Consider the following 25787-nt stretch of genomic DNA (forward strand, 5'->3'; position numbering starts at 1 on the left):
TGCCCAGTGAAACTTGAGAACAGACTTTGGTGTTTGTAGGAAACAGCACACACAGCTTGTTGCATGCTTTTCTCTGTGGGAACCAGAGGTTTATCAGGCCTTTCAGTTACGTTACTATTACAACGGGGAAGCAGCAGTCCACTTTCCCTGCAGACAAATGAGCTGGCAATGAACCAGTGTCCATGGTTCTGGGTGGAGTCTGCACCATGGCTGACTCACTCCTGAGCAGAAGCGATCCCCAGCTGTGCGGTTACCTTGAACTTCTCCTCGTAGTTCTCGAAGGCTTCCATGACCATGCACACGGCCTCCATGGAGCGCTCCAGCCGGCGATCCACCCCATTGAAGCGGTACATGCTGCCGGAAACGTCTACCACCAGGCGCAGGCGCTTGGGTTTCTGCTGTGGGCTACCCAGCTGAGGGAGGGAATGGAGGGAAACCATGGTCAGCGGCCATCCTGGGTTCTCACAAATTCTGCAGTGCCAGCCCAAGGTGGGCAGATCTGCCCCAGGCTCAGGCCTGCACAGGGCTGTCCCAGTGAGTAGAGGGACCACATGGGAAGCGCTTCCCCTGAAATACAGTAAAAGCTGCCTTCTAGAGGATGTCAGCTTAAAAATAGTGGTTTAAAAATATAGACCTGGAGGGCTAGAAACCCCATGTCGTTTACGCTGTCTCAGCCCCCCACCCTGCCTGCCCCATGAGCGCATGTGTGATTGGAGGGTAGCCCACATCAGCTTCACTTGTATCTGTTACGCAGTCACTTGAAGATCATTCTCTACCTGGGCTGAAGGGGGGGCCAGCCTGCTAAGGCAAGGCTATGCGAGAGGAGTCTGGCCAAGAAAGTAAAGAATTGAGCCGTTCTGAAAATGCTTCCTTAAGTTTTTTTTTTTTTTTTTTTTGAGCCAGTGGACTAGTGTTTCTTTTTTCTTTTCATGGCAGTTAAAGTGGCATTGAGCTGCTGTCTGGCAAAAACTACTGATTAAAACGTGAAACCTTATGGGATTGGTTTGGAGCCCAGATCTGCCAATGTGGAAAATTAAAAAGAAAAAAGTTTGTCAGTAGCAATAAATAAGAAAAATCCCAGATTATTCTGTTAAATACTTGCTGACATGCATGAAAAATAATGAGCAGAACTAATGATTTCAAGAAAATAGTATAGGGTCTGGTGAGAGGGCTTGGTAGGTAAGGTACTCGCCATCAAGCCTGACAACCTGGGTTCAAGTCCCAGGCAGGGCTGCACGGTGGAAGGGGAGGACTGACTTCCACATGCCCACTGTGGCACGCACGGCCCACACACATACACAAGATAGATCAATACAAACTGTAAACACCATAGATGCTTAGAGGGTAATAGCAGGAAGCCAGCTGAATACATTCCTTTAAAACTTGCTGAGTCTGCCCCAGTTAGAAGCGGGGGCACACACGTCCATGACGAAGTCACAGATGTGTCCTAACGCTTGCTTACCACAGTGACTCAGTAAGGGACGCAGCTGTTGGTTCATGGCAACGGCACAGGAATAAGAGCCCCCAAATCACCACCAGATCCACTCCGAGTAAACATTTCAACACAGTGGCGCACCCACTCTCCCTCACTGCGCCCCTGCTCTCAGCCGCTACTCAGCAGGTTTGATGGTCCAAGACCACAGAGTTCACTAACATTCAATATTTGACTACGTACGACAAATGCTTATTTACTATAATTAGTGTAACTCAGGGCAGAATTCCTTGTTTTCTAAAAACTGAAGGCATTTGGTGGACACAGACTGACTTCCAGGAGAGCAGGAAACCACAGAGATTGTTGCTTGAAGAATCCTCTTGGATCACAAACAAGTGTCCCCGTTTCTCCGCCCACGGAGTACCCCCTCTGCATCTGGGGAGTGGACCTGTAGGCAGCCACGTTGTGGCTCTCTGGAGGTTCTGATGACGGGATACGGTGGTCAGTACTTGTTCTCTTGTTCCCTCCGAGGTTGCCTGGGCTGGGTGGGTAGGAAGGCTGGCTTTCTGTCTACTCAAGACTAACTCCACGAACTACCTTCTTCAGCTCGAGGAACTAGCATCTTCAGGACTTCTCTGCCTGGTTGGACTGTAGGTCACAGTTTGATCCTTGCTGCTAAGACCCCTAGATTTGATGAAGGCTCCCCTACTTTTGAGCTGATTTTGAGACAGGTTGTCTTTATGTAGCCCTGGCTGTTCGGGAACTCACTGTATAGATCAAGATGCCCTTGAACTCACAGAGCCTCTGCCTCCTGAGTCTTGGGATTAAAAGAATGTATCACCAGGCCTGGCCCTTGTATCAACTGTTTTTAAATGATCCTATATATATTGTGTGCGTGTGTTTCATGCCTTGATGAGACTTTGTATTTGTATTTATCTGTCCTTACAGAATGCTTTCTGTAGTTGTATATTCTGGGCTAATGTTTTGACACATTTCATGAACTCTCTACAGAAGACTGAACTATGTGGATCTGAGGCTCAGTGCTCCCCATTACTTACTTGAGGTTCCAGATCACCCCGACGTTTGTAGATGGCTTTTTCTCCAGCCAGCCCATCAATGATCTTGGCATCGTCTAGTTCCCCAGTAGCTTGGTGTCTTAGCCACTGTCTTTCTTTACCTTTGGCCTGCAATGTCACAAACACATGCGCATGAATCTTTATGTACTCTGTCCTGTAGTTCTGTGCATGAATAACAGGAAACGCACCGGGATCATATCAGTAGGAGATGGTTCTGCAAGAATGTCGTCTCATGTTCCCTGCTCTGCTCACAAGAAAGACTTTTTGGCTGTGTTCTGTCAGTTGTAATTGTTTTAACATGCGGAACAATACAAAGGACATATGAACAGGAACACAATATGCAAATGAACCCCAGGGGAAAGTTCAATGTCTGGAAATGTAACGATGACGTATTTCTTACCGATTTTCTGTCACAGAGAACCTAGAGAATTTATGAGGTAACAAAATAATCAGCTTTAACTTGTTAACAGCCAGAGTCTGTAAGCCGATCTTCAGCAGTCTCCCTCTGGACAGCAGCCTTGTTATTCAAATTCCTGGGACTTCAGTGCAAACTAAAACAGCTGAGGGGGACAGGAGCAGCCTGTGCCCCACGTGGCTCTCTGCTTCTCGAGATCTGGAAATCATCTGAATCACTTTTTGAAAGGTATTTCCATGTATGCTTTGCCATGGTAACTTACAACTATGCCAGGTTGCCCAAGAGGACAGTCAAATGATAAAGAACCCTGGATAGTTTTGTGCCAACTTGACACAAGCTAAAGCCATCTGAGAGGAGGGAACTTCAAACTGAAAAAAAAAAAATGCCTCCATAAGATCAGCTGTAGGCAAGCCTGTAGGGTATTTTCTTAATTAGTGATCGATGGGGGAGCTGCCTGTGCACTTTGGTTGATACCATCCCTGGGCTGGTGGCTCTGGGTTCTGTAAGAAAGATGGCGGAGCCAGCCATGAAGAGCAAGCTTAGGAGCACACCTCCATGGCCTCCGTGTCAACTCTTGCTTCCAGGTTCCTGCCCTGGCCTCTTCAATGACAAACAGTGCCTTGGAAGAGTAAGCCAAATAAACCCTTTCCTCCCCACATGGCTTTTGGTTGTGTGCTTCACCGTATCAACAGTAACCAAGACAAATCCTAACATCCCAGTCAAGGCACAGGATTGGGAGAGCCCATGACCACAGCTACATTGGGATATACACCAAAGGAGCTTTGGAAATGCAAATCACAGGATTGGGAGAGCCCATGACCACAGCTACATTGGGATGTACGCCAAAGGAGCTTTGGAAATGCAAATCACAGGATTGGGAGAGCCCATGACCACAGCTACATTGGGATGTACGCCAAAGGAGCTTTGGAAATGCAAATCAAAATACAGAGAAGAATGGAATCACAGTAAGAGTTTGAGGATTTTATATTTGCTTTACGGTAACGGAAAGGGGGTTAGATTTAGTTTATTCCAGCCATGACAGGCACTAAAAATCACCAAAAGAAGGTGATAAGATGCAGGAGTGAAATCATCACTGGCTAGTATGGTCATGGAGCAACTAGTGGGGCGGGTGGGGAATCCTCAGGTCGGTGTCTTTGATTCATGAAAATGAGTGAATGGATGCTTAGCAATGGTGCATCTGTTATCTAACACTGCATAGGCTTCGATACCAGTACAGACCCTATATTCCCCCGAACCCAGCTCAATAATCCAACCGCTGCAACCATCTTCACGTTGACCTTTCCTTGCTTTTCCTAGTTGCTGATCATGTGAGAGTCAGCCCTCAAAAACGACAGGCAGTGGCAGCCACTGCTCTGCAGCGCAGTGCCTTCCAAGCATCAAAGAAAGTCAGGTCTGAGAGGAAGCCTGTGGCATTACCAACCAGTCAAGAATGACAGGAGAAGCCAGGTGGTGGTGGTGCACGCCTTTAATCCCAGCACAAGGGAGACAGAGACAGGTGGATCTGTGAGTTTGAGGACAGCCTGGTCTACAGAGAAAGTTCCAGGACAGCCAGGGCTGCACAGAGAAACTCTTTCTCAAAAAACAAAACAACAACAAACAGAATGACAGGAAAAGGAGGAAGCCAAGTCCTGACCTCTGGTTCAGGGGAGTGGCCTGCGAAGAATGTCCGTCTGACCTCTGATCACACAGTGGGGAAGGAGGCCAGAAGACTAGATTTGCCCCATCCTCCCACACCCGCAGCTACACATCTCACCAAGACTTTACATGATCTAAGCTCTGTCCCAGTGTGTCCGTCCTGTTTCCACACACTCATGGAATTCTTGACAAGAATATGCATGTGGGCCAATTGCCCACCAGAACTAAAATATCTGTGCTGGTGATCTGGGAGCTTTTTTCATTTCATGTTTATATTAATATACCATTATTCAAACATGGTAATTTTCATAAAGGAATATATAAATATATAATATATAAAATTCTCTTAAAATCCAAGTTTTTTTTTTAAAAAAGGGGGGGAAACCTGCTGTTTTGCTAAATGGACAAACTGCCCAATTATGTTCTAAATATTTATGTTGACAGTCACAGATTAGCGCTATGTTCAGAACACGCTCAGCCATGTTCAGAGAACTTCTTATCGGTGGTGGCAGCTGACGTGACTGCTGAATGCTCACTGTGTACAGGACATTTGTATCACCACACGTAAGGCCCAGGGAAGGAACGCTGAAGTAGAGATGAAGGATGGGAGGGTGCTATGATGGACATGCCACGGCTACTGCAAGCATGAACTAAGACCAGCTACAGCTACCTGCACAACACACACAAGATGGGGCTGTCAACATTCCATTGTGGACAGCAGCAGGGTTCATGAGGTCACTACCCTAGCCCGAGGAACTATTGGCAGTTCATGGTTGTGGGAAATTATTCTTCAGTGCTACAGGCATTGGTAAATTGCTTATGCTCTGGTATGCTATAGTAATAACCACACACCCATCCTCATGGAACCCCCAGTAAACCCAGTGAATCTCTAAACAAGACACAAAAGCTGGAGGGACACTTGAGAGGAAGGAGTTCAGAAATGTGCGTGTGTGTGTGTGTGTGTGTGTGTGTGTGTGCGTGTGCAGGACGGGTTGGAGGGTTATGGGGACATAGGATCAAAATACACTATGCACATGATCAGACTGTCAAAGAATAAACATTTTTAAAGGGCAGGCATTTAGTTAACAGTATGCCGCCTTTACTGAGGACCCTGCTCAGTGCGCACGTGAAAACATGTCCAGCACTCTGCATCATTAGGGAGCTGCAGGTTAAAACAGCCGTGAGATATCACGCCAAGCCTAGGGATGGCCAGAATCCAAAACTCTGATAGCACCAAATGTGGGCGAGGATGGAGGATGGTGGAAAGGCTACAGCCACGTGTGAGGACAGTTTGGCAATTTCCTGCAAAATCAAACTCACTCTTAGCACCCAGCAACTGCATGCTTTAGTATTTACACAGCGAGTAAGAAACCTGCATCTTTACAGAAATCTGTATATGTTTTATGCAGAACTGCAAAACCTGGGAAGCAACCAAGATGTAAATGCATAAACTGTGATGTATTCTGGCAATGGGATATTATTTAGCACCAAAAGAAATGAGCCATCAAATCTGCAGTGATCTTGCTGTAAAGTGACCAGAGCACCATGGTTTGTTATCTTGTAGGTTACCACTGTGTGGGGCTGGAGAGATGGTTCCATGGTTAGAGCACCTACTGCTCTTGTAGAGGATTCAAGTTCAGTTTCCAGCATCCATGTCAGGCGGCCCACAGCTACCGGTAACTCCAGAAGGGGATCTGAGCCCCACTTCTGATCTCTCCAGGTACTGCACTCACATGCATAGATGCACAAGCATATACACAGTCTGCCTATGATCTCAAGACTTAAGAGGCAGAGGCAGGAGGATGGAAAGTTTGAGGTTAGCCTGAGCCTCAAAGGCCCTGTCTCCATTCACTGGGAGTCCTGCATTTTGTATTCAATTTTAATAATATTTCCCCAGTAATTTAATTTCTATTGGCTATTATAAAAGCAGTTGTCTGTGATGAAGGAACCCAATCTTGGAACCCAATCTGAGTGGGACTGAAGCTGTGCACTGGAGCGTCGTCTAGCTGGTTTCTAGCCACACTTTGCACACTCACTGGGGAAACACCCATGGCTACCGGGAATACACAGCAACGTCAAAACAGCTGGAGGGGTTTAGTTACTCAGTCACAGGATTGGCTGAAGGGGGCAGGAAGGGGGTCGAAGTTTTGGCCACAGTTTGCGATTTATAGTTTACACGAGGCCTCATCCATTCCTGGCCAGTAGCTTTGCTTTTAAGCATCCTCATGAATATGACCTGACTATAGACCTGCCTGAAAACAGCCCCCGTATGTCCTACATAGATTCAACAGGCAACATGAGCAAATGCTGTATTGGCATCTGGCTAATGATCGTATATAAGAATTACATATAGGATGGAATACTGGAGTCAGAGGAAGGTAACAAGAGCCTGACTTCGGGCTCAGACCCCTGCATCACTGACCACACAACCCAAGAAACTGCGCTAACCTATGTAGTCTTTAGTTTCATTATTTATAAAATGGGGCAAAAGATCCATATTCCAGGGGCCCGTGAAGGCTCTCTCAGCTGGACTGCTACAGCCTTGATCTTGAAATTAGGTGTCTGGTTAATCATTTGTAGAGCTCTTTCCTTGGAAAATGAAAGTTTCTCATGCTTTGGCACAGTTTAGCTCTTTTTAAAAATGAGACGTAGGGTGGAGAATGGCTCGGCGGCTAAGAGCACTGAAAGTGTCTCCAGAAGACTGGGTTCAGTTTCCACATCAGCTGGCACGCAACTGCCCCTAGCGATCAACACCCTCTTCTGGTTTGTGGGCACTGCATATGTATGACATTCTTCATTCATTCACACACAACAATAAAAATAAAAAGGGCCCGGTGGTGGCACACGCCTTTAATCCCAGCACTTGGGAGGCAGAGGCAGGCGGATCTCTGTGAGTTCGAGGCCAGCCTGGTCTACAGAGCTAGTTCCAGGACAGGCTCCAAAACTACAGAGAAACCCTGTCTCAAAAATCAAAAAAATAAATAAATAAATAAATAAATAAATAAATAAAAAGGAAGTCTCAAAGTTTTGGGTTAAGACAGGATTACAGCTATACCACACTCTCTAATATCTAGCAAAACACGAAGAACAAGACCAAAGAGTACACTGAAGGAAACCAAAATCAAACTCCAAGGGAAGGAAATGTAAAGGAGCAGTGCAGAGTCTGGCTCGACTCCCCCACCAATCCCCCAAAGCTTTGCTCTCTGGACAAAATATCTGAGAGCATGAATCAGTTAGGGAATTTGCTGAACAGAAATAAGACTTTCTCCTTAGGAAATGCTGAAGTATCTTAATCACTATTTAAGCTCTACTGGTCCTGAGGCACGGAGAGCATTGTGAAACAGGGAAAAGCTAGGTCAGGGAAGGGCAGGAAGAAGAGGTGGTGAGGATATAGAGAAAGCATTCCCTGGCTGATCTAATCAGTCCCCCTGCTTCTTCAGGGGCAGTAAAATGATTTGTGGGCAGAGAATTCTATCTGTGAACTTCCAGGAGAGGTGAGATGTCCATAGATCTTCCCCGAGAGGAGTCAGGAAGTCACTGTCTGGGAGGATTACTGGTAAAATTCCCGCTTCCTGGACAGGATGAAAGGTGAGGTCAGCTGTTTTCCCTTGGAGAACTTCGCTAAGAACATCCTGGGGTGAGTACAGTTTGTGTTGATCCTGAAATGGCTTCTACTGCTCAGGGCACAAATAACTTTCCCCAGCTGTTTTGGTGTACGTCTGAGGAAAGCCTACCTGTAAGTTATCCAGGATGACTCGAAGGGCATGCACCTGCTGCTGGACCGCGCCAGAGAACCTCTCATAGGTGGCGGCGTCATACTCGCTCATCTGGATCTCCTTTAGCCTGAAACCAGAGGGGGAGAGAAGACAGCTGCTTACGCCGTGTTTGTGGGAGCCTTTTACCCTTGCTTGCATACGGGTAGGACTCTAGCAATTCCTTGGTGACTCAGAATGACTTCGAGGAGAAAAAGCAAGGGATGATGTCACCAGCAATGCCCCTAGATTTAAAGAATAGGAATGCCCACAGGTGTACTGGTAACTGTTGAACCAGCTGTCCCCCAGGACAAAGGAAGAAGCCCTGACTATACTGCATGTGTGACTTCTCTCATGCAAACAGTCCCACCAGTTGACTCACAAGTGCCTTTAGCTGTGGCTCCAGGGGACCTGATGCCTTCTGCTGGCTTCAGAGGTAGTTCATTTAAGTCAAAACAAAGCACAGCCATTTGAAGCTAACCTTAAATAGGAGGGTTTCACAAAGTGAAGTTTTCCAATGTGATAGCCATAGTGCACTGATTTAACACACATTTCCATGCATGTCTATAAATATTAAAGGTGCTGATATCAGGACAAAGGAATAAGTAATTCCTCTCTAAAGAGCCTAAGCATGATACAGTCTTCACATTTTTTTTTGTGTATGTGTAGACACAGAACCTATATGCATAGCTGAAATTATATATAAAGTCTATTTATCACCCGAGGTCGGGAGAAGAACCTCAAATGAGGGATAATAAGCGGTTTCTATTCTTCAATCTCAGGTAAAACACCAGGAAAATTACAGTCGGAAGGGTGGAAGCTCAAAACTCCATTTATGTCTGCGATAAGAACACGAGTCTCCAGTCTGCAGCACAGTGACAGGCACAGAGCGACACTCAACACGTGCTGCTATGGAATACTCTGAGAGCACTGGCTATGAAAAAGGTAAACGCTGATAAGGCCACTATAATATCCAAATGCCACCCCCAAGGAGACAAGCCCTGACGCCCTTCTGAATCCTATTGCCTTGCTGTTCTAAAGAACAAAAGGGAACGTGTGTATGAGACTTTTCCTCTTAACAGTACCTCTTCTGTTTAGTCTTGACAATCTCCTAATTCTCTAAGTTTCATTAGCTTAAGTCATATCACCGTGTAAAGGAAACGGAAGCTGGGCACAATGAAAACTGTAGGATACGCCATGTACTACTTCATGCCTAGTCAACATGTGCTTTCTCAGAGAACCCAGGCTAGTGCTGACTGGGAAATGTGGGGACAGAGCTTGTCCTTGGAGCAGGGTAGAAGGGAAAGGAAACAGGAAACACCCAGGCAGCTGGCAAGGCACCTGGAGCAGAGCAGCCTTTGGAGAGAACAGAACTAGCTTTAGCGACACAGCTATCGCTGGGGTGATCATCTTGCACCCCCAAACATCACATGCGATTTTAATTAGGAGGAAACCTGGAAATCGTATTTCAGATTGCGTCAGCCTTCACAAAGAACACTCAGAAGATATTCACAGTGGACAATAAGTCCTGAACCTTAGAGACTGAAGCAGGGAATTTGAGTCTCTGGGTTCGACGTGCCTCCTATTGCTGATATTCTCAGGCCGCTCAAACAGCCTGCACATGTTTCTGCTTCCTTCCCTTTGGGCAAAGCTGCAGTGTGCAGCTGTGTCACACCCGGGGAACCAGTGAGGAGCATGCTGTTGATGTGGGACCTGGCTCAAGGGTATATTTATCATTATGAAGGAGTCTGGGAATTTTCGTCCTTATCTTTTCCTATAGGCTAGACTTACATACTGTGATTTGGAATCAAGTATGAGGGAAGCAACATAAGCTGAGATGAAGCTGATTGGCTCTGCAAACCACGTGGGTGACCAGCCCACCAGGCAGCTCTTCCCTGCTGTCAGTCACTTGTTGGTGACATTCTGTATGTGATCTACAAGTCTTACATTGGTGTCCCTGTTAGTCAACTTCGAGTCATCAATTCTTAACGTGCAGGGTCAATATCTGGTTTCAATCAAGGCTAACTGATGTCGTGAGGCCATCGGTCACATTAGGTCCTTCGTACCGCAGTAGATTGGTGAGGACCCCTAGTCCTATCCAGGCAACCCTCCAGATGTAGTTTCATCATCTGTAGACTTACCAACCCTAGATCAAAAAGATCCAGAAAAAATTGCTTCCATACCAAGCATCCACAAATCTTTCTCATTAACTAAACATTAGTTCATTAACTAAATACATGGCCTGATATTCCATAAATACTTTTAGAAAGAAAAAAACCCACACATGTATGTCATTTTATTGAAAAGAATCAAGTCTTTAGCAGGGACCTGGAACCATAGATGTCACCACAGATTCCAAGGACAAGTGCTAGCAGGTGACACGTGTGTCACTGACTCTCTGAGGGTTTTGCCACACTCCAGGGTCTGTCCTCATGGCCCGAGGGGCTGTAAATGCATCAGGACTGACCTCACTGTGCCCACGTCTCACTCTGCCATCGGAAGCAATCAGATGATGGTAGAGAATTATTACTACGAAAATGAATGTACGTATAAGGCTTAAATGTGGGTCTATGGGAATTCTGTCTTATTTCAGTGCTTATGCGTAGAGACACAGTCTGCGATATTTATGACAAGATGAGATAATATCTTGGATTAGCTTCAAAACAATCCGAGTGGAGAATGAGAACGGTATTAGGGGCGGGGTCCACAGAGTTCACGTGTTTTTCTTCCACTGTGAGCTTGAAAAGGTCCATAATAAAACGTTAAAGGCAAATTTTTGGCAGCCCGCCCTAAGTAGATACTCACCAAATGGGTTGCGAACCCCATTTCTGTCTGAGTATTTTCCCCCTTGTTGTTTGGTTGTGCCAGCTTTCCTGGGACCCCTGTGTGGTTTATTTCCGCCTTCTGCCACCCTGCACGCCCCCTCCCTTCACGGCCTTGCAGTACTGAAGACTCAGGGATGGTCCTCACTCACTTCCCTCTCCAGTCCCTGTCTCAGAGCCCAGGTGACCCTTGACCTTTCCCCCTGTAGGTTCTTATTCTAGTGGCAACCAGAGAAGAGGTAGCTTACTCATGGCTAAGTGCCACTGCAGTCTTTCTGCCTCCTGGGGAGGTCATGGGTCAGGGTACTCTGTATGTCCGTGTAGGCAAATCAGAAGGGACAGTTGTGTGAAGGCTGGGGGTACAGCAACAGCAGCCATTTGTTAACCGAAGAGGAGAATGACTCATGCCTAATTATTAGTTTTTCTTCTCAAAGGAAACGTTATTATTCATAAGACTTTTCATTATGATATGACTTTCCTCCCACGTTTTCTGAGAGATTGCTACCACTTTGATCCCTAAGAAGTCGCCCACCCTCACAACTTCTCTGAGAAGAGAGTGGGAAGCTGCTCGTCTCCAGAGAGGGCAGCACTGACTTACAGCGGGCATGCATTATTCACCTGCTATACCCATGGGGGTCCTGAGGTGGGCAGGCTTTCCTGAGAGTGCGGCAGGCGGGCCCAGCATTTCTGTCTCTATTGTTCTGCTGTTTACTTGTAGGATGTGAAGGCACGGCACATAACAACATACCAGATGTTCCACGTGGGAGGAATTGCGTAACTCACACACACTCAGGCGTGTTTTTGTCTGGCTAGCCCGGCTCCTCCACTATGCACAGAACTGGAAAGCTGCTCCCCACACCATCAAGAGCCCCCCAGTTTGAAAGTGTGTCTGCCGCTGCTTTGCTGACGAGCACATGAGGGCTTCTAGTGAACTATCCTCTATCCTGTGGATACCTCCTTTCTAGCAGGGGCCGATCAGAGGAGCCCAAAGCAGCCGTGGTGCATCCGAAACCCAAAGGCTTATCTGGCTTGGATTTTCAGGTTCAACCTGCTGACAAGGCCTCTCCATCCAACCCCTCTGCCACCTCTCTTCAGCTGTTCCAGGCAGGCGAGGGGGCACTTTCCACCACTGACACACATTGTGTCCTTATTTTTTCTTTTCTGAAATGTTGTAGCTCTTTTCTTATCTCCAAATCCCATATTAGTATAGGCCCTGTCTCGTGTTAACCCCAGGGAGTTTGCCTCTCTCAGTATCATCCCAGGACAAAGTCCCATACCTTGTACTTAGAGTGTGTGTGTGCACGCAGGTGCACACTTGTCATCTGCACTGCTCTAGCTGTGCAAGCAACACTCACCTCTGCTGAAATGCTTTCTGGGCCATCTCTCTTGCAGCTCTCTTGACATGCTCAGGAACGGCATCCTTTTCTGCCTCGGACACCTGATACACTGGGTGGCCCGCATCCAAGCGATAAGGACCCCCTTTGCCACCAAGACCTGCAGTGTCTCTTCCCCCTAGAAAGAAAATATGGGGGCTTAGTCGTTATGTCTAGAGCCTGGCCACAAAACAGAAGTCAGACCATGGCTTTAAGACAGTCCTGTGAAATAGTAACTGAACTAAGAATTAAAGCCTCAAACGCCTTTGCCTGAACACAAAGACACCCCTGTTTAGGACAACTAACCTTTTATGTCATCCATCCCAATCTGCCCATATTTTAAGGTTCAGTCCAAATTCAATTTGAGTGCTTTATCTGATAGAGGGATTAGTGATTCTGTGTGCTGTTTGCAGCCCTTTAATGCTGCTTCTTAACCAACTACTTGACATCTGGACAGAGGCTCCACCATAGTGTCCACAGACACTGCAGAGTCGCTAACTAAAGGGACAACTCTTCTTCTAGTTACCCACTCTCTCTAAAACACCCAGGTGAGTTGTGAATAAAATTTGTCTTGTTTTGAAAATAATAAAAATGATCGAGAGATTAAATGACTTCTTAGTGACCTCATATTGCAGTCAGCCAAGATTTGAAGACAACTATTATGCAGATTTTGGCATTCAGTTTTGAATAATGCACAACAGATAAACATCATCAGCTTGAGAACAGTTGTTCATTATAAGCGCAAGTTTACATGCCTGTAAGTACACGCCATGCAACATTACATGAGCTATTTATGCTAATAAGAAAGTTAGGTGCCTGTAAAGCCAGGTAGGTAGCATTATATGTGGTAGAGACATTGGCCAATTACAGAGGAATGCTTGGTGTAATATATGCTCATATTTAAATTATTTTAAATCATTGAATTGAGCAAAGATAATATGTACATCTATTGGCCTGTGTGTGAACGATTTATTATCTCTGCTCTTAGGAAACTAGCAACGAGATCCCTTTTCCACCTCAGACACCTGATACACTGGGTGGCCTGTGTCCAAATGATAAGGACTCACATGTAATTTGGGAACTTACTAAGAATCCAATATTACAGAGGCAATGCCACACTGCACAGTCTAGCACAGTACAGTAAACTGGCTGCATAATTTAGGCAAAGTATGAAACTGGTTTCAACTCAACAGCTAGATCTTCAGTGTCTCAGTCCGCGTCTGTAACACAGGATGGCATTCCCTGTCTTATGGGATTTTCACCGACCACACTGCTTGGGAGTCTATCTGGAGTGCTGTTAGCGCTACGTAAGCGACTGCCCTGGTGATAATTGCTGGACTCCAGTGACACAAGAGTGAGGCTATTTCTAGATTTGTGTGCTGGAAAACTGCAAAGCATTTCGACTTTGGTTCACTTATGTGACTTCTGCCCCATGAGAGCTTTGATTTGTCTAATGAACTAAAAATGAGAACTTGGAGTGAGCGCCTTATGAAAGTCCAGGTGGGTCATTTCCTCTGGGGAAATACCACAAGAGCAGTAATATCTACCAATCATAGTATCTTACCCTTTTGATTGAGCACATCTTATTTCATTTAGAGGTGGGTGGTGGAAAATTCCTCCTATCCTATAAGATGTGTGATTCCCGGTTTCCCCTTCCAGCCAGTGTGTGGTAGAGAGGTGAGCTGGTGGGCAGCGGTGAGAAGCAGAGGGTGCAGAGCTGTGTCTGGCCTGACCTGCTTCCTGCTGGAGGTCCTCCTTGAGGACCATGACCCGAGCATAACGCTTCCCAGTCACGTTGATGAAAGGGAGGAAGGAGCCACACTCTCAGAGGTATTGTGAGTGGTGGCCAGAGCAGGTCACGCAGCCCCTCAGGAGAGGAGGCTGGGAGGAAGAAAGAGTTCTTTTCTCCACTCCACAGAACTTTAAATTCATTTTATTTAAATGAAAAACACTTGCAGCTGAACTTGGACTCGCATCAACCGGTCCATAAGACACAGGGGAAGAAAGCGCTGATGATGGAAAAGCAGATGGTCTGATGGCTCAGGGCCTGGCCGTCAGCACACCTCTCTACCACACACTGGCTGGAAGTTTGGTGGAGAGAAGTCTGGAGGGCATGAGTGACAGGCAGAAAAAGACAAGCTGAAGTGTGGAAGCCTTGATCAGCTGAAAGAAACAAGGCCTGGGAAGCAGACAGGACGTTACGTCTGAACAGGCACTGGAGCTAGTAGACGCACATTTAATAACAAATGAAACTTCCATTCTGCGTAGGCATTGCTGGGAAGCCGACATCTGGCCAGCTCATTCCACAATGCATTCCATATGGATTAAATATTGTTGGCTTGACACTAACTTCCAGATCAAAGGACACTCCTAAAAATAGCCTTTCTTTAAAGCTGATGCTCGATGAATAAACAGAGCAGGCAAGAAGTCCCGGGCTTATTTGATAGCATATTGTCTCAGCACAAAACCCCATTTCCTGCCAAGACCTTCAAGGCCAAGAGGCACAGAGCATCCTAAGGGAAGGTGATGGACTGAGCTGTGCCAGCGCTTCTCCTGGCTGAGATAAGCCAGACGGTGCGCAGTCTGGCCCCGTTCCTGCGCTCCGGCAGATGTGTCTGCTGCAGCTCCCGGGCGGGAAGAGGAAGACGGCGGCTTGGGAACAATGGTCTAGGAGAGCAGCCAAAAGGAAGGACTGGCACCCGGCCATCGTGCAGAGCATAGGACCTTATCTCAAGCCGTGTTCCCCCCTCCACACACTCCCTGCTCAGCTGTGGACAAGCGCCATTTCTTCCCCAGGTTGGTCGGTCAAGAACTCGCTGTCGAGGCTCCAAAGCCACAGAGAAACCCTGTCTCGAAAAACCCAAAAAGAAAAAAAAAAACAACAAAACTCGCTGTCGATTCCTGACACGATTTCAAAGGCAAGGAATTGAAAGAAGGGATCAATGTTTCAAGTCTATGCTCTTTAGCCTAACCACTCTGCTCCATGCTCTAAATTCATAACTAATTTAATGTTTCACATGACCCCGTGAGGTAGATAATGTACCTCCCTCCTCCTTTACTGATGAAGCAACTATGAGGTGGGGGACACAGTTTTAGGTCAAAGCGTGGCAGAGTCTGTGGAGTGCCAATGCCAGGCTTTCTGCACGTCTTGATACCATGCAGAGACAGAGGGAGAGGGGCTGAGCAGGGCAGCCAGTGCCAGCTCACGTTAGAAAGCTGAGCTGACAGACGCAAGAAAATTTGGGACGACTCAGAACACAATGCTACCGACCTGTTCCACCAGCCCAGGTGTTGCCACCCACGTGGGGCATGTTGTCTGGGTCCTCCTTGCCGTGCTTAGGGTCGCTCACGTCTTCATTACTGTCTCTTTCGATTGTTATCTGAGAAGGAAGAGTTGGAACATGGTCACTGTCCTGTGAATGCTGGGAACTACAGAACTGATTGAGCTGGCTCCTGAGGCGTGCGGACCCTCAGCTCATGACAGGCTGGGTCCGGAAAAAATCTTCAATCATCACATTCAACATTAATTTGGTTGGCAAGCAAAAAAAAATTTTTTTAAAGAAGTTCTTGAAAAAGAAAAAAAGGAGCAGGGGCTGAGCTCCTTCAAGCTGTGTTCTAAGAACTATGCAAAACGGGGGTCCATAGAAACAGGAAAATGGTTCTCACCATTTTCCAGGGGACTAAAAGGCCCAGTTTCTCTACTTATCCAGCCGAGTCACCACATACGCTTCAACCCATTTAATTTTCAAAGGTTTGAGAGATGTCATTTTATTTAAAAAAATACACAAAACAAAAATCAAAAAATACATATCATGTAATAGATTTAGGTTCCACATACCCACATATACTAAACAATGCTTATTTGTTTTTAGATCCACTGAAACATTTTCATATTGTGTAGTTTTCCTGCTTAATCTATATTTTCAGACCATATTTATGATTCTTGGGATTCAAATATCTATGACTGGTTGTCTCCATTCGATTTTCATTCCACAATCCTGCCAAAAAAACCACTATCAGGCCTGTCCAGTTTCTGTCCTAGTGACATTTCTCCTGCTGCTTCCACAACATAGGGAACTTGGGGAGGAAAGGCTTCACTTCCAGTTTCACTCCATCACTGAAGAAGTCTCAGGCAGGAACTCACAGCAAGCATCTGGACACATGAACTGAAGCCTAGGCCATGGAAGATGCTGCTTACTGGTTTGCTGCTCCATGACTTGCTCAGCCTGCTTTCTTATACCATCTAGGACCTCGGGGTGGCGCTACCCCAACATACACAAGCACGCACAGACCTACCGGAAGAACTGTTTTGGACACTTGTCTTCACTTCAGATTGTGTGTGTACTTTCTGGTCTTTTTTGTTTGTTTTTTAAATAAAGAACTTTGAAAGAGGTAAGAAAACCAGTTCCTATGTGACAAGTGGCTTCAGTTTGGTCAAACATTAGTTCTCTCCTATAGACACTGCATACAATCCAGCCAGTCTGCTAAGAGGACTGGCATTTGAGAATGAGTATTATAAAGATGACGAAGCAGAAGAGACTCCTCTGATAGCCATCCTAAGTGTCCTTGGGGGTACCTGGGGAGGCTATCGCGGCAGAAAGCTGGCTAACTGGGCAGAAAGGCACAGCATGTTCTCCAGCACCCCCAAGTTTTATCAGGCCATCTGCAGGGAAATGCCTCTGCTCACACTGCCCACAAGCAGGCCCCACACCAGTCCCAGCTGAGACATCTCAAAATAGACTAATTCTCGACAAAACCAACCATCGACCAAGCCCTGATGTATTCCACAGAAACACATACCATGAAATTCCGGGAATACTGAATTAGAAGCACGGCATCTGGGGACTTTGGGTTCGAACCATCTGATAAGTGCCAGCAGACTCACTCATGGGGATATGTTTTGTAGGTGCAGCAAGGCAGCAGCCATGGGCAGACAGAGGCACTGGCTGTTCAGAAAGCAGGTACGCCCCTGCCTTCTTACATGAATGTGCTGGGTGAAGCCAGAATGTATTTACCCTGAGAACTGGGTCCATCTACTGAGAGCTCACGAGTAAAATGGACAACACTGGATTCATGGAAGGGGACGAACAGTTTCCCCAAGGCAGAAAGCAGTCCCTCATAGTTTCCGGCTAACTTGACACATGTCTAACCCCTGACATATTTCTCACACCAGATGTGTTTCCTTCCTATTAGGGAAGTGTGATATAACCCTAGGAGCCATTATCCTCCTACAGATGGGTTAAATGGAAGAAAACATGGATCTTGTAAAACTGCAACTCTAAAATGTTCCAGAGTGGAGTAATGAGAAGCCAGTCCCGAGAAGGGATATGACTCACCAAAGACCTATAATTCTGGGCAAGGTCCATATATTTCAAGTTCCTCCCTGAGTTCATGACTAAAAAAACAAAACAAAAAATGAAAATACCAAACCAAAACTCAGTAAGATGGTATAAACAGCCAGATCACAGCTCTTATAAGGAATGACTGGACTCACAGTTGATTGCTGCTTTCTGGGTGGGGACTAGGTGTGGCCTGGCAGACACCTCTAGTCCCTACACAACGCTCATCCCCTCTTTCTTCCTCTGACAGAAGCCAGATGAATTATGGGTGGTGGAATTAAAAACAGCCTTTCCATTTGGCCTTCAACTGGTCTAGAGATGGGATCTGAGATGTCAGAGAAAGTGTAAGGAGGCCACTGGGAAAGTTCCCTCCCAGGAGAATGGAGGGTGGAGAGGAAAACTTCCCCTATATGGCATGCGTTACCTCACTAACCCTCAGCACACATGCGTGCACACACTTCTTGCCATCAGACCCGTGAGTGAGGACATGGTGAAGGGCTGTAGGCTCTGCCTAAGGACCATGTGACAATGGAGGGCCAGAGCTGGGCGGAGAGGGCCACACCTACCATTATTTAGCTGCCAAGCCAGTTACTTAGCTCTGATCTTCCACATGAGCAAACAAGTGTCCTTCTAATTGAAGCCACTTTACATTGGGTTTTCTGCTACTTGAAATCAATTATATGCAGCAAGTTGACTCTCATATTAAGGAGAAGTGGGAGACAGTAGCGAGGAGCTAAGGCCTTTTCTTTCTGAGGATGTCTTCTGATGAGAAGACAGGCCTTGAATTTCCTGACCTAAGAATTTCTATGCTAGGTCAGTGGTAGAGTGCTCGCTGGGCATTCACGAGGCCCTAGCCAGGTTCAGTCCACACACTGCAGCCCAGAAACAAAACGATCTATAATGAAATCAGCACAGCAATCCTACGTATATTCAGTTGCCTGGTACTTTCCCAATGATCAACAGGCAACCAAACTCATCCGTACATTGATTTCTGGGCATGTTTGTAGTGCATCTACTGCTCACTGGGATCCAGGGGTGCGTGAAAACACTACACAAGACACTAGCAAGACACTGTATCAAGGGGACCAGGGCACTGCCCGATAACACAGGCTGTGATGAGGGGCAGCACATCTTCCTGAAGCACAGCAATGTCATTCTCACCCGAAGGTCACAATGGTCTCTCACGGATCTCAGCAGGATGAAAACCACAGTAACACGTCCCTAGGAGTGTGGTCTTTCATATGGTGCTACTGGCTTAGAATAAAGAATTGGCCATTGTCAGTTTTTATAAATCACCTGCTCCTTCTCCAATGACAACACAGGACAAAAATGCCTTTGTCTTGTCAGTATCGACTCTGCGTCCCAACTTCCACCTCTACTCCTTGTCTCATTTGGGGTTACATCCATTTTCACATGAACACTTATCTCTCTGCCCTGCTACAAAGTAGACTCTCACGATTTGTCTCATTTGGGGTTACATCCATTTTCACACGAACACTTATCTCTCTGCCCTGCTACAAAGTAGACTCTCACGATTTGATCACTAGTCACCATGACTTTTCCGTAGAGGCAGCCCACACTGCTGGTGCCCAGCCTCCCAACAGACCCACGATGGCACTGGCACAGCAATGCCATTTATTCCAGTTGCCGATGCTTTTCCAGCACCACAAGGCTTCCGTACTTTAAGTGCCGTTATTGATAACTGATAATTATGATCCCCCCACACCCACTTTTGATATAAGGCCCTGGAACCAAAAAGCAAGCAGGGATGAGGGTGGGGCTGGGGTGCGGGTGCAGGAGGCTGACAAGCTTGCCTGTGACATTATTGGTGAGAAGTGAGGCTGGTCGCTCTTCTGTCCTGCAGAGCCCTGTCTGCTGGTGTGAAAGAATTCTTCTCTTTTCCTGTAGAACTGATTGAATGATCCAACTAGCACTTTCCTCCTGACTCTGGGCTGGACTCCTTTGTTCACACCCCCAAGCCCACCCCACCTTCTTCCTCTGCTAAGTACCCCTAGAGGCTTTTGCACATTTTCTTTTGGTACCCAAGTGATGTGCTTGGTATGTATTTTAAATTGTCTGAAATTACAGCCCTAAACTCCCTCCCTCTATCTACATGTTTTGGAATACACCCTATGTTATTTCAGGGTCTCAGTTTATAGAGTCTTTGGAAAAGAACGTTCTCCCTGGCCCTCTTCATCAGGACTCATTTCCAGGCACCACAAATACCCAGCCAAATGAGATATTTTACAGATCTCACACACCTGAACTCAAAGAGGGAAGAGGTATCACCGTGCTTATGTTTCCGCAGCTTTCACGCTGGCCTTGCACATCACTGGTAACTAACGAACAAGCAACAGAGCTTTTCAGAGACAGAATTGTAAGAGTTAACTTCCTACATGTAATTTCAAATCAGGATCTGTGAGCCATGATGGTCCTGGTCCAGTGCTGTGCGCCAGTCCATAACCAGCACACAGCAGGGCTGCTGGCCAGCAGATCATCTAACAGGCTGGAAACACTCCTGCCTGTTGGTTCTCAGTGGTCCTTAGACTCAGGGCCTGTGCACCCCCAGCTTGCTTCCCATCCCTCTAGCGCAACTTTCCCTGGGCTCTGGAAAGGCTTCCAGCCAGAGCCCGTGAGTCCATGGAGACGGTCTCTCCATCTCCCCATTCACTGCCAAGCCTGAACAAACTATCTGAATGGCTGTCAAGAATAAGACAGGGTTGCAAAAACACACTGTCCAAAGCCACTTCTCACTTTACTGAGTACCTTGCTTGCTCTCTTTCTAAATTCAAATGGGAATAACAGATGGAGAAGATTCTTAGACAATCTGGAAATAGAAAAATGATAGCATCAAGGTGATTTTTTTTTTGTGGGCCTTAAAAATAAACTTTTGAGGGAAACCAAATGTTTTCATCATTGAGTGCAGGTGGGTGCCAAAACCAAGCATTGATACCTCACAAATAATTGGCACAGTTAGTTTACTGGCACAGAAATGCTTCCCTGCTCCCGCCACCCCACAGGACGGCAGTCGGTATTCTAAACATCCATGCAAACAACATGCCAGTTAAATTCTGAGACAGGAGGGGCAGGGCGAACCGCCGGGTCTTTATATACTCCACCATTTCTATTTTTGTCTGATTTTAAGAGCAAATGTTGACTTTCCACGCTGTTGACCTCCAAGTCAGGGGAAAGGGTGGTCATGCAAGGCCACCTCGAAAAGGCTGTGTCAATGTTTCTGTTCTGCAGTATGTGACGTGGCCCTGACAGTAGACACTTAGTGCCTTGCATTGCTATTGAAGCTAAGTGGTGTCCTGTGGCATTTCCTGGCAAGGTGACTTCCAAGTATGATCAGGTTTTGTGCTTTCCCCAGAACAGATGGCAAAGTGAAGAGCTGTGCCGACTCCCCAGAGCGGCAGTGTGTGGTGAGGAACCCGGGAGAGCCAGAAAAGAGAAGTGTGAGGGAAAAGCCATTCTTACCACTACAACTAAAGGCAGTTTTGATATGACCCAGTGTCTAGAAGTTCTTGGAAACATCCACAGCTACGTGCAAAAGCATTTAGCAAGGGGAATTCTTCTTTTCTGAAAAGAGGAACACTAAGCAAACCAGAACAGGCAGGTCACTATTGCAGAGTCCCTGCGGGGAGGTATTTCTAATGACAAACTTGATAACAACTTTGTTTTCTTGGTTTCAACTGAAGCCATGCTCTGGTGCTAGTCACCCTTTCTTCTAGGAACATCATGATGGTTCTCCATCTTGGGCTGTAAACACATTTACAAAAGCCCTGCTTACTCTGCTTGTCCCCGATTTCCCCCAAATTTCCCCGAGGTACCCGAAGTTCTTATAAAACCATGCAGTGACACCCAAAGATAACAATCTTCCTCCTTCCCACAGGCTCAGCATGAAGGCTCGCAGTCCTTCACAGCCACAGTGGGTCAGAACGACCATCAGGATATAACAGCACAACAGCATGAAGAGCAACGACAGGATAAGCAGTCTGCACAGCTCAGGGGTGGAGAGCATTTGCAGTGTGGTGCTCAGTACCCGTGGGCTGAGGGAGTCTTCCACACTGGCTCAAAGCAGCACCCAGGACATGTGCGAAATACAGATTAAATAACTGTAACCTACACCTTTATTTCAGCAAACTTACACATGCGTTTAGTATATATATCCACACACATTCTTGTGTGTGTCTGTATGTGTACATAAAGAACAGGGGTCACAGCCTTAGGTGCTATCTACCTTGTTTTTTGGAACAGGGTCTCCCACTTGGCCTCACTGGACCTCAGTGACCAGGCTGGAGTGTTTTGTATTCGCTTGTCTCTGCCTCCATAGTGCTGGGATTATAAATACATGCCACCACCCCTGTCCTTTTGACATGGGCTCTGAGAATCAAACTTGGGTCTTCCCCACACACAGCAAGCACTTTATCAACTGGGCGACCCCCCCTCCCCCCCGCCTGTCTTGTATACTTTCTTCTTCTTGTTTGTAAAGACAGGGTTTCTCTACGTAACAGCTCTGGCTGTCCTGGAACTCACTCTGTAGACCAGGCTGGACTCGAATTTAAGAGATCCACCTGCCTCTGCTTCCTAAATTCTGGGATTAAAGGCATGCACTAAATAGGATTTATTTATTTTACATCTGTGAGTATTCTGCCTTCATGCAAGCATGCGTACCATTTATATGCCTGTGCCTGCAGAGAAAGTGAAGTTGTGGATGGTTATGAAGCCAGGTCCTCTGTAAGAGTAGCAAGTGCTCCTAACTGCTGAGTCATCACCCCACCTCAAACATATACATTCTTAAAGGGAACTATTTGTTGTTAGAATAGCACCACCATGTGTCAGTGCTATAGGACATGAGGGGACACTTGCATGGATTCTGGGTGAGTATTCAGAAGCCAGGGTTGGCTCGTGCTCTGCCCGGCAGCAACACAACTGCTCAGTCCTCTGCAGCTCAGACAAGGACGGTGGGACAGGCACCGTCAGCGGGGCCACGCCAAAGCTACAGAATGGCTGCAACGTGGGGACTTTTTAGGAGGAAAGAGTATTACTAGACTCAGTGAAATAGACTTTAATTTTTGTTTGGAGGCCCTTTGCCATGTGAAGACATTTCAGAACTCCAAATATCAGCAACCAAAGCTATCTGGTTCAATTTGGAGCACTGTTAATGAGCTACACATCTGTGGCAATGAGCTGCCCAGTGAACAAAAACAATCAGTGCAATGGCCACGGCTAACCAAGGGCTCGTTTCAACAAGCAGGCGAGTGGCTATCCTTTCTTTCTCTCTGCTCCAAAGTGTCTTCAAAAGTGTGAGTCTATCCACTTCCCACTTAACCCCCAAACTGCTTCTTTTTCCTAAGAAGATTGGTCCTTCTGCCCTGCTCTGCCTTTGTGTGACTGTCTTCCTCCTTCACCACGTTCACTTGGTTCCTTCTGTGCCACCTGGCCTTGGAAGGTTCTGTGCTTCGGGCAGCACAGCCTTTGAGAAACGACAGTGAGTAGGTCTGGGCCAAGGGTTCCATGGCATAGTTCATGCGGAAGGCACAGAATGCTGGGCCAGGGTTATGGGGCTGAGTGGGACAGCAAACCTTCCCTCTTCTGTACCCTTATAGAGTCTGTCCTGTCCTGTAATTCTGCTCCAAAAAATTTCTTATTTCATAGATATGCGTGTTTATTTGCATATATGAAAGTATTTCACGTGTACAAACTGTGCAATTCCTTTTTTTTTTGTTTGTTTGCTTTTTTTCCTTCAATACAGGGTTTCTCTATGTAACTCTGACTGTCCTGGAACTTGCTCTGTAGACCAGCCTGGCCTCAAACTCAGAAATCCACCTGTCTCTGCCTCCTGTGTGCTGGGATTAAAGGCGTGTGCCACCACCACCACCCAGCCTGCCCTTAATTCTTTATGACACTTAGGGATATCATTATGTCTGGCTCCTATATACACCATGGTACTCTAGGAGCTACATTCTATCAGGGCTGTGTTGCCCCATGAAGCAACTTAACAGGAACATGCCCTATCCCCCACTCCTGTCTTGTTTTGACATGATGGACAGCCGTTTTCCTGGGTGAGACAGAGAATTAGGGTAGGTGTTTGTGAGCACGGATGCGAAATGACGAAAGTGGCTCAGAGTCCTCACGGTGCTGAAAGAGAAAAGACGCTAAAGGTGAAACCTGAGCTTCAGCCTCTCATGGCTCCTAGCTTGCTGTGTGACACCGGAAGTCACTTTCCCTTTCTGGGCCTTGGTGCTCTCATTTTCCAAACTGAAACTCAGACCATGTCTTTTCTAGCTGAGACTGTTCACATGGGCCCCCACCTACACCTGCTTCAGTTACAGTTCACAGGTCCTCGGGGTCAAATTGAATCAAACAAATGTGAGTTCACAGAACCAGTGGGATTGTTACTTAAAAATGCAGCTCTCCTCCAGACTGGCTCACTCAGGCTTACAGCTCACCCCCCCCACCCAGTGGCCGCTTGATGTCCTGGCAAAGAGAGTTTACTAGGAGCTAGAAATCTGACCTTTAATATTACTTCTGGCACTAACTGGAGAACTAGTTTTGGCCAAAGTTCTTATCTTTGTTGGCGTGGATAGTGAGGAGGCTGGCTGCCAGCACGTAAGTCAGGGGGCAGCTCCCCTGAGCGTGCTTGTGTCCCATGGTTATTACAGTAGGGATCATGTACACGGATGAGGGTAGCCTCAATTTCAGTATTGTTATCAGGGACTGTGCGAATCACACAGTGCTCCAGAGAGAGAGGTAAAAGCCAAATGACGAACTGCCATGAATGAAGTCAGAAGAGGATGCTATAAGGGGGCGGGGGGGGGGGGATCACGGATAAGCTGGAGGTCTGGGACAAGAAATAATTCAATGACAGTAGACAGGTACTTTCTCCTGAGTTCTGCAACATGACGGGCTCCACAGACTTCACTTTTAAAATGCATTACTTAGTTATCTTAGATAAAGTTTCATGTGCTTCTGTCTTTCTTGCCACTGAACCACATGGCTGTGTTCCAGGATGCCTAGAACCACAGATGATAAAACCTATCTGCATCACACATAACCAGGATAAAGTTGAAAATTAGATACAATAAAAGATGGACATATGAGCAACAATAAAGAGAACAGCTGTAACAACAGGCTTCAAGCAAGCTGCCAGCACCATTACTCTTACACTTTAGTAACATAAGAGTTCCCTGAACACATCGCAGTCATACTGCAACAGAAAGACTAAGTGACCCTATTGCAGAGAGCACAGACTCATGTACTCAGTGAGACACAGTGGGACAGCGCAAGACTTCACGATGCTACCCAGGGCAGAGCCAAAACTTAAAACTTAGGAAGCATTTATGCCTAGAACTTTTATTAGACATTTTCGGATCACGGAATGTTCCAGGAAATGAGGCCATGGATAAAGACTCAAGGCAACACTGCAATTTACACTAAGGATTGGTGATGAGTCAGACTCTCAGCAAGGATGCTAAGGATGGAAAGCCAAGTGAGACCTGATTTGTGTTTCGTGGAGTGCTGAGCCAGGAGCAGGAGGGCCCTGTACGTAATAACCAGTGCGGAGCCTGGGAAGAGTGGCTGGCTGGGGCCGTCATAATCTACAGGGGTAGGTGGATCAATCGACAAGAGGTTGGGACTGCAAGAGGCATACGGAAGGCGATTTTGAATGAAGAGTGTCAAAAGGTACAGAGGGCAACAGTTCAGGCAGAAGGAGCAGAGGGTGCTGAGCTGAAAATGAGCTTGAAATTGACTGTCCATGAGAGCCTTCTGCCTGCCTTCTAACAGACCGCCATGGCAGCCAGTACAATCCACCTGCACACTAGAAACTGCACACACCTCTTTTTGGGTCTGGCTTACCTCACTCAGGATAGTGTTTTCTATTTCCATCCATTTGTACACAAACTTCAAGAATTCCTTGT

At 46.7% G+C, this 25787-nt stretch overlaps 1 protein-coding gene across 1 annotated transcript in view; it reads right to left on the reverse strand.

Moving 5' to 3' along the window:
* The window catches only part of Vwa8 (von Willebrand factor A domain containing 8), a 317895-nt gene that overhangs the window by 11365 nt on the left and 280743 nt on the right, over window positions 1-25787 (reverse strand). The window contains exons 39-43 of the mRNA XM_005370880.3: window positions 15798-15906; window positions 12509-12665; window positions 8314-8422; window positions 2491-2616; window positions 255-413 (exon numbers count right to left, since the gene is read on the reverse strand). Coding sequence (XP_005370937.1) covers window positions 255-413; window positions 2491-2616; window positions 8314-8422; window positions 12509-12665; window positions 15798-15906 — 660 coding nt within the window. The remainder of the gene's footprint in view (window positions 1-254; window positions 414-2490; window positions 2617-8313; window positions 8423-12508; window positions 12666-15797; window positions 15907-25787) is intronic.

This window comes from Microtus ochrogaster, unplaced genomic scaffold (genome assembly GCF_000317375.1).
Source record: "Microtus ochrogaster isolate Prairie Vole_2 unplaced genomic scaffold, MicOch1.0 UNK88, whole genome shotgun sequence".
In the NCBI taxonomy this organism is placed as follows: domain Eukaryota; kingdom Metazoa; phylum Chordata; class Mammalia; order Rodentia; family Cricetidae; genus Microtus; species Microtus ochrogaster.